This window comes from Carcharhinus amblyrhynchos, chromosome 31 (assembly GCF_965287045.1).
Source record: "Carcharhinus amblyrhynchos chromosome 31, sCarAmb.v2.hapA, whole genome shotgun sequence".
In the NCBI taxonomy this organism is placed as follows: Eukaryota; Metazoa; Chordata; class Chondrichthyes; order Carcharhiniformes; family Carcharhinidae; genus Carcharhinus; species Carcharhinus amblyrhynchos.
The window spans coordinates 14,457,317-14,473,440 of NC_137354.1; the positions used below are offsets into that span (position 1 = coordinate 14,457,317).

The following is a 16,124-nucleotide window of genomic DNA, read 5'->3' on the forward strand; positions in this document are numbered from 1 at the left end:
ACAGCAAGTCAGAATCTCAGTCAAGTAGTCAAACAGCAACAATGGAGCAGATGGCAGATACAACAGAGCTGAGAGTCCACAACATTCGTGTGAAAGCTGACCTCATATCTTTGGATGAAAAGATAGCATGCAGGTGAGGGGTGGGCAAAAGATAGAATCTTAGAGGACTCTGAAGGCAGTGGTGCAGGACTGGGAAGAGAAATTGTTAATACTTTGACTACAGTAGGATAAGAGTGGAGGAAGCAACTGAGCGGGACAACAAAAGAGCTTTGGGAATGATAGCGTGGTTACAGAATGTCTCGAATTAGCTTTTTTATTTTAAATTTCCAATTACAATTTAGACAATGTTCCCTTTTTTTAATTACAGTGGATGATTCAGCAACCTCGTAAGGTAGCAACTTTCTTTGGGTGCATTGGAAAGGATAAATTTGGTGAAATTTTGAAGAAGAAAGCCGAAGAAGCCCATGTCGATGCCCATTACTATGAACAAAATGAACAGCCAACGGGCACTTGTGCTGCCTGCATCACCGGTGACAACAGGTCAGCGACTCCTTTCAAGAAACTTAGTTTAAGGTTAGGATACTGGTTTTTATTAAATAAAGCAAATGCAAGCTAGACTGTAGTACAGCTCTCCAACTAAATTGGCCCAGTGGCCTCCTCTACACCACATTATTGATGGATTTTACAAAAATCTTGATTTATCAAGTCATACCTCAGCCCTTTGTACTCCAGTGCAAAAGAGCCAACATCCTGAAGTCTTTCTTCAGATCTCTCACTTTCTGATAACATCCCTGATAATCTATGTTGTTTTTCTATCCTTCCTAAAATAGGTACTTAAGGTGGGATTTTGCTGTAGCATGCTTCAGACTCATTACTATGGATTCCAGTACCCTTTTTAATGGCCTCAACTATATGTGCAACTTTTAGTTTGTCATGTCCACGCATTAAGACCCTTCTCCTTGAGTACATTTCAGATCTTAGCATTTAAGGTGCATCCTTGTTTTTCCTTCCAAAACACACAATTTTTTTGTACATTAAACTTTCTTTCCATGCGATATTTCATTCTTCCCATCACAATTTACTTTTCCCCTAATTTGGTATGATCATCAAATTTTGATATTCCATTAATCTTATCTTATTTCATTAAGTATGTAGAAATAACAACAGCCCCAATACACCACAAAACAACAGACGTAACACATTTCCAGTCCAAGAAATTTCCCTTTGCATTCTGCCCGCCAACGATCTATACATATGGCCAAATTCTCTTTAGTTCATTGTACCACATTGTCTTTGCTGTAAGCCTCTGATGTGGCTGTGATTTCAGCTACCTTGGTCCTCAGTTTTGGAATTCCCTGTCTAAACCTCTCTGTTTCTCTGTTTTAAGATATTCCTAAAACTTAACTCATTATCAAGCTTTTGGTAATTTTTCCTGATTTCTCCTTCAATGGCTCAGTATCACAAAATTTCAAATTGTTTTTCTGCTTATTTCCTTGATTTATTCTCTCTTGTGTTGCTTCAAAGAATTCTATGATTATTAGTCAAATATAGCCAGCATTTTAGAGATCCATGCCCACTTCGTTGAATCGTTCATTGTAACCTCAATCTTTGTTACAAGACTATAGTAGAAGATTAATTAGGATATAATTTCCTAGTTTATCCCTGTTCTTTTTTTGACAGGGGAATTGCATTTCTCCATCTGAGGTTTTGGAATGTATATGATGTATGCTCACTATATTTTAAGTATTTCTCGTTGTTGGTCTATTATTTTCTATCCAAAATTTTCTTCAGTTGATTTAACCGATTTTTTTTCTGATCAATCATGCTCTGAACCAAATTATGTTGTGGTCCCTGTTTCACAAATGCACATTTGTTTTTTAGGTTACCTATCTGCTCTGTTTCATTATGGAGGACCAGTTCAAGAACTGTTTCATTCCTTGTTGGAGTAGCAACTGATAAAGCAATTAAAGATGCGATTTTGTATTCAGTCACTTTAATAATTGAATCAAATTCTTGATCTCCTAAGATCTTGGATTATTTTGGTTGATATTTGTTAGCTCATTCTCTAAGAACCACAAAGTTTATTGTGCAGTTGGAGGCAGTTTGACCCATTGACCAGAATTTCCCCGTCCTGCCTGCCATGGGAATCTCAACAGGCAAGACACGGACCACAGAAAAGTCCATTGACCTTGGGCGGGATTTTCTACCCATGGGGCGTGTGTGGCTGGAAAATACCGCACATCATGTTTCTTCTGATCCTTTGATAGCGCAATCCAAAACTTATTCTACCCTCATTCTATCTCTTCACGGCCCTGTATCTTTTTCCTAATTCAAGTATTTATCTAATTCCCAGTGTCCTAGACTAACCCAGCCAGAAACCTCCCCTTTAACTTCCTGATCAGTGGATGGGAATAGTCCCCAATCTCAGTCGAACAGGGACAATTCTGGAGATGATTGGTGTGTGCATGGCAGGGCAAGGGAAACCCTTTAATGCAAAGCCCAGAGCTTTCTAGATTGAAGTATAAAACATCTGCCTGGATGTCTTGGTCCATATTCTAACTCCCCGCCGCAGGCCAGGCCTGCTGGAGTGAAGATCACTATTCGTATCAAACCTTCAACATACTGGAGTTGGGTGTTGAAGGGCCACTGCAAGTTAACATTAGGGTGTGGCAAGGTAGCAATGAGATTGGTGAGGTTGTGATTGCCTTCTGTTCAAATGTCTGACTTCTGTCAGACAGCAGGAGTTAAAATCAAGACTGGATCTATGTGCTCCACAAAGCCTGGGAACCTGGAAGCTAATTATAACAGTTGTTATCACATTTTAGATTTGAGCCGTTAGTCACAGTAAGTCAGCAACTAACCCTATGCGTACACTTTTCTCCTTGTACCCGTCTTTTTCCATCTCTACCTATCCACTAATGTACCCATAAAATTACCCAATAATTTTGGGGGTTAACTGGCATTTGTTTCATGATGGAACTCATCTAAATGCTGGCTTACGTACACAGTACAAAAAGAAACGTTTGCATAATCCATGGTTTTCAATCATAGGAAAAAATTTTGAATGCAAATGTTTAAAAGAAAATTTGATTGGAAAAGCCACGTGTCCTACTCATTAGGAACAAGGAGTCTAAAAATAACTTGGAGTGGTAATGATTTATTGTTTGGAACTAGGGAGGGATGCAGCTGGCAGAATAGGTGATTCTTATTTTAGCTATCTCTAAGATGATATTTGCCAATTGCTATCCTCCCAGCTTTACTTGCTGTTGAGAGTACAGTGAAAGTGAAAATGAAGAGCACACAAAGTGAAGGATTACAGTGTCGCTGCTAACCTTGTGCAGTGGAATTTTTCTCTCTCATAGTGGTAGAAATAGTTTTGGCTGTAAACATAGCCTAAAATGTTGACCTAATGCTGCTGGTCTGTACACATTGTCTTGATTAAGTGTGGTATATTAGTAAATTGGTGTGGTTGTACCAAAAAGTATTTAAACAATCAGCACGTTATCTTTCCTTAAGTATTGAAATTTTTTACTAAATGTTTGTGAAATTACATATAACTTGAGTTCTATGTATAAATTAGGTTTTCAATATTCTTCATGTCTGACAAAATGCTTTTCAAGAAATTTTTAATTAATCCATAATACTTCCACTGAGATGAATGGGGTTTCTGAGAAAAACGAACATTTGGAGAAATTATTGAAGTAACTTGCAGAATGAAAAGAAAATTGTTTGAAGCTTCTTTGATGGCTGTGACTAAGCATAGCATTGGATGTGCACTAAGTAATACTAATTATAAATATTCCATATTTCATCTCTAGTCTGAGTTGAGGTAGTTCACCTCAGCCAGAGCAGCAGCAGATGCACACTATTAGCTTTGTTATCCTGGTATTCAGAAGGGAAAATATCAGTCAATATTCTAGTCCTAATCACTGTCTGTGACCATGGTAGAAAGTTCACATAAATAGGAACCAGTTGGTTAGTAATGGAATGGAATACTGTTGCTCCCCATAGTGAATATAACTTGCTGTCATTCATTGCCTGGGTACTTGTACAAAGCACTAGCTTTGTACCATTTCACAGGGTGAGTTAATACGTTGAGAAAGAGGCAGTAAATCACAACTTACTGAAAGTATACAAACTTATAAGTTGACCAAATTAGAGTAGTCCAAACATTCCAACCAGTTTTCACCAGTACATTTACACACATAACAAAACTTTTATCTTGGACACAGACAGGCCTTGTGCAAATTCGAAGATTTCTCGAGTTTGCTGAGAGTTTTTCTATAGTGCCTTATTAATAGTGCATTCCACCTCCCCCATCCTTTTCAGTGGGAATCCTGAGGAATCTCTTGCCCTTTCAACCAGTGCACCACTGAGTATCCTGTAAAAGCTGTTACTTAACATCTTCTGGCAGAACTAATCACTGTAAATCGGTAAACAACTTTATATTGTTACACATCAGTTAAAAAAAATTCTGCTGAAGTTACTGAATATTGCATGTTCTGTAAAAAGGATAATGTGTTTTGAAAGACTGTTTTCTATCTAAAGTGTGACAAATAATGAGCCAACTAACTTCATTTGGCTATTTTAGGTCTCTTGTCGCTAACCTGGCAGCAGCAAATTGCTACAAAAAGGAGAGTCATCTGGACCAGAAGGAAAACTGGCAGTTGGTGGAAAAGGCCAAAGTATATTATATTGCAGTAAGTACACTTTACTAAATATGCTTTACAGACATTGTCAAAGGTTTGTTACTTAAAATGGAACACTTCACCTGACTTATTCTGTGTATCTGAATTTCGCTGTAAATCAAAATCAAACATTGGGAAATACAAGTGAGTTACATTTGCAGTCAGTGATGACGACAACTAAATAAGGAACAGAGCCATATATCTAGACAGTTTTGTGTGAACATACAAAATGATGGACAGGTAAAGACCAATTGGCCCACCCAGCCTTGCTCAAACAGTTATGGTTCCTCCTTGAGCATCATATTGAACAACAACAACAACACCCCTACCTTGACACCAGCAACAAATTAATCAGCTGGAGAGACAAAACAAAACAGACTTTAAAAAGTAAATTCAATTTAGGAGGAAAAATTTAGTCTTTTGACCAACTTAATGACCAAGGCCAATGCCTGAGACAATATTTGCCCTGATTCATAACACCTGGGATTCCACCTGGCATTTGTGTTCTGTGATGTCTGTCGCATCCAGAAACAGCTTCAGCCCTCTTTTGAAAATGTCTAGCAAATCACCATGTGAGCTAGCAATTTAGTTTCTTAACTAACTAGCCCATGGGGGAGAAATAACTTTCATATACACCTAACTCAGTTCTACCCTTGTATCACACAGGCATGACCCTGAACCTCCCCAACCTATTCAATTGAAATGATCTGTCACTGAAGACTGTCTTGTTTCTATTACTTAAATAGCTTGAACAGGTCACCAATGCACCAATACATCTCTTGTCTTGGTAAGGAAGTTTGAAAATGGGCATCATTCTTATGACCCCTCTTTGATCCTTTTCCAATGTATCTGTTACACCCATTATGAGAAGGACCCAGAAGTGGACACAATCTAAGACCTGGCTGCCCAAAGCCCTGTAGAGGACAAATTGGTGTGTCTTATTTTGTGTATAAAATTGTCCTGACCAAGCAACCTATTACACTATTTGCTTTAGCTAACACCACAGCATCGTGAACCTTGAAAGAATTATATACCGTAACACGGATCTATCTTTCATAACAGACTTCAGTGCTGAACTCTGAATGTTATAAGTATTTTTGGTGTTGGTTCTACTCACATGTGTGACGCTATATTTAACCAAGTTAAATACCATTCACACAATGTCCATTGGTCATCTCATCAAGATCCATTTGTAGCAATATATTTGTGTCCACAATCCTCACACTTGCAAAAATCTATATATTGTCCTCAAATTTGTGGACCATTGCCCCTACACTTACCTTCAGCCCATTACTGAAGAAAGCAGCACAGTGGTTAGCACTGCTGCCTCACAGTGCCAGAGACCTGGGTTCAATCCTGGCCTCAGTTATTGTCTTGCACATTCTCCCCATGTCTGCATGTGTTTCCTCCAGGTGCTCAGGCTTCTTCCCACAGTCCAGAGATATGTGGGTTTGGTTGATTGGCCACGCTAAATTGACCCTAGTGTTCAGGAGATGAGCAGGGTAAATAATGTGGGGTTACGGGAATAAGGCTTGGATGGGATTGTGGTCAGTGCAGACTCAATGGGCCAAATGGCCTCCTTCTGCACTGTAGGGATTCTATGATAACAAAGCAACTCCGCTGACACTGATCCCTACAGGACATTACAAGTAGCTAATCTTCATGGAGATCTACAAGAATTAATAACAAGTTCCTGCCTATGGAAATGCTGTCTTAATCCACTGACCAACATAAAGAAGTTTCTTCAGACCCAAGGCATATTACGCTTTCCAAGAATCAAATAGCCTGTCAAGCATGCTGATCAGTTTTTCTTATATTTTGTGCAAAAATTGAAACCTGAACAAAACCTTGTAATCTTGCACCTTGGGAAACTTAGGAAATGTAATGTAAAAATTAATCTGTTTTGCCATGCCTGCTCTCACATTTAGGCACACAGAAGGCTAATCATATGAAGCTCACTGACTAATGAAATAATCAAAGATGTTTTATGTTGTTTTTTTTAATAAAAAGTTCTCGTGTTCGTTAGACATGCAGCTAAAAGTAAATGCTTGCATTTCTGTAGCTTAAATTCATGTTCAAATGCCCCTAAGTATTTGTGCAAAAAAATCCTTTACAATGCTGAACTGCCATTATGAAAAGAAATACATAAATAGCTACTGGGTTGTTATATCAAGCTGAGGCTACTCTTGCCTAGCTCCAGCAGTACTTTTTGACAATGGAAAGTTTTCATATATCTATTTAAAAATGTGATCAGGTGTAACAGTAGCAGTTGCTTTCAGAATTAAAAATCAACAGGCTATTTTATACAAATCATGGTGCTGCTGAGGAGGTTACAGGTCTAGAGCGACAATCAGGGATGGTTTAAACACAACGATGCAAAGTTGAAGTTTGAATGGCTGGCCAAAAATCAATAAGGTTGGGCAAATGGGTTGAAGTGAAAGCCTCCCTTTGTCATGGAGAGAATATTGAGTTGGAATTGAGTTAGGATGTTGGAGCTTGGAATCAATCTGATTCTGTCTAAGTTAGTTACTTGGGATCAAATCAGTGGCACGGGTAAAGACCACGTATATATCGGAAGACGATGCCTTTGACCTTCCCAATCTATAACAGGGAAATTCTGGCAAGCGATGTCAGCATGCAGAGGGTAGCAATAGGTGTCGTCCATGTACATTTGAAAGCTGTCCATATTTGTGAATGACCTGGCTACAGGAAAAGGAGAAAAGGATCATGGATGGGTCTTTGTTGGTGGTGGGAACAGAATCAGTATTCAAGAACCTGCTATTCTATGTGGATTAAGGGTGGAACCAATGAAGGTGATCCCGTTCAGCTGGTCATCAGGTGAGAGATGTCAGGGGAGGATGGTATGGTCAACCATTTCAATAACTGCAAAGAGACCAGGGCAGGATTAATGCATTGAGGCCACAGTTTGAGATTAGGACATGATTACACAATTTGAAGAATCTGTCTACATTTTTACATATGGAACCACAATCTTGACACTTTGAATTCATAATTTAGTGTAACATTGTTGTATAAATGTTCATAGCTGCTTCAGTTGTATTGTATATCTGCTTTCCTTGGTAATAAACCACTAATTTGCAAATTGGAGAAATAACCAAACAGTCAAACAGTAAAGAAAAAATGAAAGACTTGCATTTAAAAGCAACTTTCACATTTCAGGACATTCCAAAACACTCTTCAGGCAAGGATGTACCTTTTAAAATATTGTCATTGTACCATAGGAAATGGGGCACTAAGTAGCACACAGCAAACTTCCCCAAAGAATAATGTGATAAACACCAATTAATTTGTTTTCAGTGTTGTCGATTAGGGGATGAATAATGACCAGGACGTGATCTGGAATGAAATTTCTATGCCCTTACTGCTGCAATGCTTAAATTTAATTTGCATCAATTTTTTTATTTAATCCATTTTTCTATTGGATTTCTAATACAGGTTTTCATGTATATGATATTTCTAGTTCTTATTTTCTGCCTTTCATCTATTTTAGCTCAGGTTGTTGATCCTTTATTCTCTGTATCTGTACATTGAGATTTAGTCCCTATGTGTTTCAATGTTGCTTTTGACATGTGATTACCACTAATGTACTGCAAAGTACAGTTGCTTCCTTGAGAATCTTAATTGAGGCCTGTTAATTACAAATCCGAAATCCAAGATTCAATGTCGATGTATAACCAAAAAGAAAATCCAATTTGGTTGATGTCTATAGAGAGTTACCAATAAAAACAATTGACTTTGGAAGTACTATCCCATCAGAGGATTATAATGGATCTTAAACATCTTACAAAAAGGTTTGATGGACATGTTGATTTGTCTGAGTTTTCGTTAGGCACAGTAAAGTTGCAACTGGTTCAGCTTTCTCAATATTGAGACTTGTTCAAGAAATTTCATATTCAGTGACTGTTGCCGGCATTGTCACCTTGGTGTACAGCATCTTGAAATTGAGACTTGTAGATCTCTACCTATGCTTGTTAGTGAGGTCAGTTCTGAAATACTGACTACCAATTTCTACATCGCACTTGTAGCTGAAACAACTTCTTGCCATCAAGGCAGCCCTCCCTTTCTGTACAAGTCTTACTCACTGATTGAGTTGCTTTCTGTGAAGCACGTGTTCCAAATCACCTAGGCCACATATGCTATGTTTTTATAACATGATGGATAAAAATTCTACATGGTCTTTACCCATGCCACTGATTTGATCCTGGCTTGGGTCACTGTCTGTGTGGAGTTTGCACGTTCTCCTCGTGTCTGCGTGGGTTTCCTCCGGGTGCTCCGGTTTCCTCCCACAGTCCAAGGATATGTGGGTTAGGTTGATTGGCCATGCTTAAGTTGCCCCTTGGTGTCCTGAGATGTGTAGGTTAGAGGGATTAGTGGGTGAAATATGTAGGGATATGGGGGTAGGACCTGGATGGAATTGTGGTCGGTGCAGACTCGATGGGCCGAATGGCCTCTCTCTGTACTGTAGGGTTTCTATGGTTTTTTCCTATGGTTTCTAAAGGAGACCCTTTGTGAAGCACTGTCATGCAAAGGACCATTGTCCCTTTATTTTTGAGAATGTTATCCTCGTTACTTGATAACCTGTAGGAACTTTATTAACATCTCCCTTGAGCATAAACATAAGCTCCCTGAAGCTTAATCTGTTTACTTTAGGTAGGGTATCCAATATTACTTTATTCAGACAAGTAGCCTGATTAAAATGTGTTTACCAGGAAGCAGCCTTCCCCTCCTGCTGATTTCATTATGGTTACTAAATAATCCGTGAACAACTCGCAGCCAGTAACATTTGACTGTTCAGAAATCCCTTTGGAAAATCTGTCAATATATTGCACATAAGGTAGAATTTCTAAAAAGTGGATTGTCTGACCTAATGTTCCAGTGAAAAACAGCCATATTGTTCATCAAGTCAACGGTTTGTGCCACTATGAATTTAATTGTCTGCTGTAGACAATTGCAATATCCATCTGTATCTCTTAGTGAATGAATTTCATATACTAAATGTTTAGATGCTTTTGCCAGGAATTACACTGTTACCTACCTGATTCCTTCTATGTGCCATTCTTCAAGTTGACATTGATCAGTTTTCTGTTGCTGTGCTCTCAAGTATCTGCTTGGTCTGTTTGAAAATCCACTCAAGTCACTTCATAACTCAAACATCTCACAAAGTAGGTTGCACTCAACCATCTCAGTTACCTGAAACCTTTCACTGTTGTTAAACACACTTTGGGGTTTTATAGAGTTATATTCAGGAAAGTAATTCATTTTTACAGGAAATATTTCTGCCCATTCACTAACCTGTTTGTATCAGTAAACAAGTGAACCATTTTTGCCTTTACACAGGATCTTCTTCAGCAATCATGCGCTTATGAATATGATTGTCCACCTAAGAAACTCTGTGTCACTGGTCATGGATTCTGTGGGTCCATGCATGGCTGATGCGATTCCAGGGTCAGCACATCTTCGACCACACGCTTGTCAGTTATTTCTGGGAGATAGAATTGGTCTTTGACTCTAGGCCACTGGCATTCTCTTCTCAGGCTTCTTTTCTGGACCTCTTGTCAGATATCCTCAAAGAATTGTGTCCTTTCAAACAGAAGGTTCCTCCAAGCAGTTTCTTTTGAGAAGGGTCTCCCTGGCATTGATATCTATGTTGCATTTCTTGAGGTGAGCTTTCACATTGTATTTAAAGAGCTTCCTATGTTCCCCTGTTGTTCGGGCGCCTCCTTTGACCTGGGCCAAGATTTGCTTTGGCAGTCAGGAATGTTGCATCCTAAGTTGTGGTTTCGGATGAACATGGCACTGATGCTGACGCTCTTGGCACCTTCATGGACACTGATGTTAGTATGTCTGTCCTCCCAACTGTAGTGAGGCATCCGTCTCCAAGGCCTTGAGATGGTGCCTGTATGCAGTCCAAGTTTGTGAGCTGTAAGAAGAGTTGGGAAGATGACTGTCATGTACGTGAGGATCTAGGATCAGCATGGATCAGTGTGTGAAGGCTAAAATGGTTCGCTTGTTTACAGATACAAACAGGTTTGTGTATGGGCAGAAATATTTCCTGTAAAGATGAAATACTTTCCTGAAAATAACTCTATAAAACCCCTAAGTGTGTTTAACAACAGTGAAAGGTTTCAGGTAACTGAGATAGTTGAGTGCATCCTACTTTGTGAGATGTTTTGACTTATGAAGTGACTTGAGTGATTTTAAAACTGCCCAACTGCCGTCAAAGGCTCTCAACCTTGAGAGTCCGTGCTGGTGGATTGGATACAATGTTGGATCACTGCATCACCTCAGGTGACAGGTGGCTCCCCGGGTAGGGGAAATGTTCCATGTTTAGGAGGGTTTTTTCATTGATCTTGATGGAAGGAGAGATGGGATCTTGCGCTGGGACAGGTTGCTAGAGGGCTTAATAGAATGTAGGTCCAGTTTCAGTAGCAAGGAAATCTCGATAACTGGGTGTCTTCCTCCCTCCTCCATAACCTTCACCCTCCGTTACACCATTGATATCACACAAGTATCTTCTATTTGATCTGCCATTGAATCTTTGTTTTGGATTGCACTTTGTCTGGTTCCTCTCCTCCAACCATACCGTCATGGGTGATTCTGCCAGGAGTTTAAGATGGCATCACTCTCAGGATCAACAGAACACTCGAGCCTTTCCACTATGGCAAGGTGGCAATCCTTGGAAAAGTACACAGAATATAAGGAGTAAGAATAGTAAAGGAATATCGCTCACTGTTTTGTTGACTGAAAGGCTTAGAAAGGAAGATATCTGTTCTATTAACATTCTTAATGGTCCCTATGCCCCAGGTGCATCTTTGGCAGACCATTAATTGCATACAGATTTGTGGCAGGATGGAAGGGTAATGGGCAACCTGTTATGTTAATTCCTGCTTTTTTGAAAAATGCCCTCCACACAAACAGATCCATCACTGCTGCTCCTCACTTAGGTTGGTGTTATTTGAAAAAGAACTGCCTATTGGAAAGCAGCAGGTATTTTGGTTTCTCCTATAACTAAGTCAGGAGTTGCTAGACGAATTCAAGCATGTAGGTGCACATCTGAGGCAATGAAGCATTTTCATCTGCTATTAACTTGGTTAGGTTTTCAGAATCGCATACGATCTGTTTTAGGACCTCCTTGTCTGCTGAAACACTTTCCCGGCCTGTGAATCTAGCTTGTCATAAGAACAATAATAATTTAGAACTCCATCTTCTCAAACTAGTTGAGTTTAAAATACAACAATTCTCGTACAGGATGGCAGCAATTTCCCCATACAGATATCTTACACCCTTGACTCTGCTCTTGATGAGGTTCTGAGTGGAGGCAGGTGCTTTCACACAGGAAGAGGGAGAAAACAATAGACCATTCTTGTGCATTTCTTATTGGTTGGTTGAAATTTGTCAGACATCCAAGAGTAAACTGGTAACTAGGAAGTAGCTTGTGTTGCAGAGAATCAAAAAAGTGACAAGAAAAGAATGCTGATCTTTCTCTTAACCACAAACTGAGATTTCTAGTCAGTTGGAAGAAAAATACATCAGTTGATAAGTAGTTGAAAGGATTATAATCAAAGTTACCAGTACATCAAAACTTGAATATGTCTTTAAGATTTGATTGCACTAGTGATGTGGAGAAATTAAATCAGTTAGCCATGAAGCTTATGCAATATAATAGCATAATTGCTAGTTCTTCACATGCCTATTCAATTTATATAAGTGAACTTTTATTTCAAATCAACTGTTTTTCACTACCTGCTCCATCTTATTTTAAATCTGGCTACGTCACTCTTCTTGCTTTAAATTAGCCACAGCTCTGCTTAAAATAATGTTCCAGAGACTCATTGGAGGAACCCAGTCAAGCTGGACAATGGCTATTATGCCAATATTCAGTAGCCCGAAACTGTCAGAGCAATTGAATGATAACTTGTTGGGAATGTAGGCATTTGTTCATTACTGAAGCTAGCTGTTGTGTTTGTCAGTGGTGTTAAGAGGTATTAATGCCAAATATTTAGAGGGAAGAAAGCCGCATTCCTGTGAAGAAAATAAACCGCACCAGATTGCTGTTTTTCAATCATTTGCTTCTCTATTAAATTAATTTTGACATGGAAATGGTGTGGAAGGTTGGCATCCTATGCTGTCCTTTCCAGGCATCATCCACTAATTATCTTATTGTGTATCTTGGTAACATCTGCTTCAAATCCTGTTTTTGCATGGTACTGTCATATGATGTCAGGCAGTGGGAGCTCCTGTGGCACAATAATGTAAAGTGCAGTCAGGGAGAATTATATATAACCTCAAGTGTCATGAATATATCTTAGCATGATCTAAAGATAGAGACTCTGACACATCTGGCAAATACAAAGTGCGAGTGGTTATAGTTTTGAAGCTGGTCTCTTTGATTGTATGCTCTTGTGTTCCTTCACTGCAGCAGAGCTACTTGATCATTGAGAATAGAGCAGCTGGTGTTAAGTGTGACAATTGATTATACAGTTAGTGAGTTCATTGAAAATAATGTTTCAGTTTCTTTCAGCTAGAAGACCACAGTGTTAATGTTTTCTACTGCCTGGAGCTTGTTAATGCTCACTGCTGTGTTCTGGACAACCCTAATCGATCTTGGTATCAAGAGGGCAAAAGAAAAGATTGACACTTCAAAACTGTCAAATATATATATATAGAATCAGACTGTTGTACATGCATCTGCAACCGTTGCTTAATGTCCCCATCTCGACACACAGATAACCAAATTATTTGCAGCTTCTTTTACAACACAATTTGGGATAAAATGGGATTTAATATATTGGCAGATAAAGCATTTCAATGTGTTAACAAAGCATTAATATAGATAATTTTCCTCTTCAATCTGCAACTTGCCACCTGCACTGCAACAATCATTTTAAAGCTCCTGGTATTATTTATTTTCTGTCTCACATCAAATCATGTGAAGATACAAATTTTGTATTTGCAAGTTTGCTGGAATAAATAATGTTACCTCTTGAATTGTTTGTTAATGTTTTGCGATATCAGTGAAAGAATGCAGCCACCTTGGTTTTTAGTCTTCGGATCTGCTTACAGAATAAACTGCTTTGGGTAGATGATTTATGCTGCTTGGCAGCCGCACTCTTGGTGCCTGCTCCTATATCATGTGATTGTGGAAACTGCATTATTAGAACACTTAGCCAATCTAGCAATAGCACAGGCAGCAGCGATGCTGTTTTTCAAGAAAAAATGTTGAACTGGAGCCAAAAGTGCAGTGGCAGGCTGTTGCCAGGGAACTGTAGTCTGAAGCAATTAATGAAAGAGCTGGTAATATAAAAGGGGACAGACTTGCCTGTTTTCAGGAACAGTTTGCATTATTGATATCATAAGTACAATGTATTCATTAAAATGACCAATTTTACAATTGAGTTTTTTGGAGGTTATGTTGTGATTCATCTTCTGTCAGAATGTCTTCCTCCCCCACCACCGTGTATGCACGTAATCTGTGCTGTGCTGCAGGCTCTTTTCTCTAACCATCTAGGAGTAAGCCTTGTAATTTGATACTGGCTGACAGATGCGTTTTCTGTTCTGCCACTCTCTATTAACCTTTTAGGTCCCAAATTCTTCCATACATTATTCTACTTTTTGCTGTGATTCATTGAGAGACATTTGATGGAAGAAAATACATGCCAGAGCATTTGCTTTTTTTAAAGAACTTGGCCTCTGTTCTACTACTGTCATCATTATTATCCTTCAAAAATAAGTGTATGACAAATAATTTATATGATATCTGAACCTGAGGCTTATATGGTGCAAGTTTTTAAACCGAGGGGAATAACCTTGCTATTGATGCTGAATACTTATTCAGTAGGGTGAAAGGAAATAATGAAATCATTCTGTTTCATTATTTAAGAATCAGCAAATTGTGATACAGTAGAAGTGTTAGCAGCAATGATTTCAAGAAGCTTGCTTTATTGTCAGCAGGAATGCTTCACAGTTAAAAGCAACAAGCAAAGGATGCATTATTAACAGTCGAAACTTGATTATTCCTGAGCCTCAATTGGGCTTAATAGCGTGGGGGGCAAAAAAAATGACTTGGAGATTGGAGCTTCATTCCATTGTTGAATGAACTAACTAAGTTGTTGAAATTAGACGTTTGAAAATTGAGCAGGTACATTAACTGATGTAGGATTTATTTGTTTCAGAGCTGTGGAGATGATGCCATAAACAGTACCCATTATTTTCCCCTCTGCCAAAAAGCAGAACTTTTGATGAATCATGCCATATTAGGAATATAGGAAATAGAAGCAGGAGTAGACCATTTGGTCCATCAAGCGTGCTTCACCATTCAAACAGGTCATGGCTTATCATCTATCTCATGCCATTTTTCCCCACATCCCTTGACGTCAGAGGACTGACTGGATCCAGAGTTTTTAAAAATGCCTGTTTCTGTGTAGCGAACAGAAGGAGATCACAGATATTCAAGTGCGACTGAATTTCTAGTCTCAACTTATAGAATCAAACTCATGAGTACTGAATGGAAAAGACTTGACCGAACGTGACTGATTTTGTGACACTGGATATCAGGTACTTTGACACGGCTGTAAGTGCACTACAACTAAATGAGCTTTCTACAATTTGACCTCAAGTTTATATGAAGGCAACAAAGGCTGGTGGTACAAGAGAAGGACCAGTGCTTGAGGACTTAATATAACACCAGCCACTAACTTAACATATGCCAAAGATTTCTTCCTCAGTGGATGAGGTCACATGGTAATGCAATCTCATCATGCAGTACAAATTATACATTAGCTTGTTGGATTTGAAATTACAGCCTAAGCTGACTACAAGAATCATAATTGCTGATGAGTAAAAAGATGGGATTACAATTTTCAGAGAAAAATAATTACCAGAGATATGGTATTTAATGCTATGGCATCAGGGCAATGACTGTAGGCCTTTGTATTAAAGGTAAAAGATTTGGGCATTTATAAATCAGTGATTGTAATTTCAAAAGACAAAAGCACAGAATGAGAACCTCAGCTGAAATTGAATGGAATTACAGAATGAGATTCCCAAACAGTTGGTAAAAATCATGACAAAAATCCAAAACCCATTTAATAAAAGTGGAATTTGAGTCAGTCATTGGTGTACAGGATTCTGTTATCCTCCCATTGATTGATGGTATGTTCAGATTATTGAAGGGAATAGGCCTACTTTATGTTCATACAAAACTTGACCATGAGATGAAGACCTATTAGTCTATCCAGCTTTGCCTATAAATTATGATATTTTATATTTTGAAAAGGACAAGGGGCCATGGGCTTAAGGTGAGGGGGGAGAGGTATAACACAGATATTAGAGGGAGGTTTTTCCACACAGAGGGTAGTGGGGGTATGGAATGCTCTGCCAAGTAAGGTGGTGGCGGCAAACACGCTAGAGTTGTTT

General features: G+C 38.8%; 1 protein-coding gene across 4 annotated transcripts in view; it reads left to right on the forward strand.

Annotated features, from left to right (window-relative positions):
• The window catches only part of LOC145360583 (adenosine kinase-like), a 261,050-nt gene that overhangs the window by 147,204 nt on the left and 97,722 nt on the right, over window positions 1-16,124 (forward strand). For 3 of the 4 annotated variants that reach the window (XM_080215917.1, XM_080215920.1, XM_080215919.1), the window contains exons 5-6: window positions 368-573; window positions 4,592-4,700. In XM_080215917.1, the coding sequence (XP_080072043.1) occupies window positions 368-573; window positions 4,592-4,700 (315 nt within the window). The remainder of the gene's footprint in view (window positions 1-367; window positions 574-4,591; window positions 4,701-16,124) is intronic. The other variant, XM_080215918.1, reaches the window with a different exon arrangement.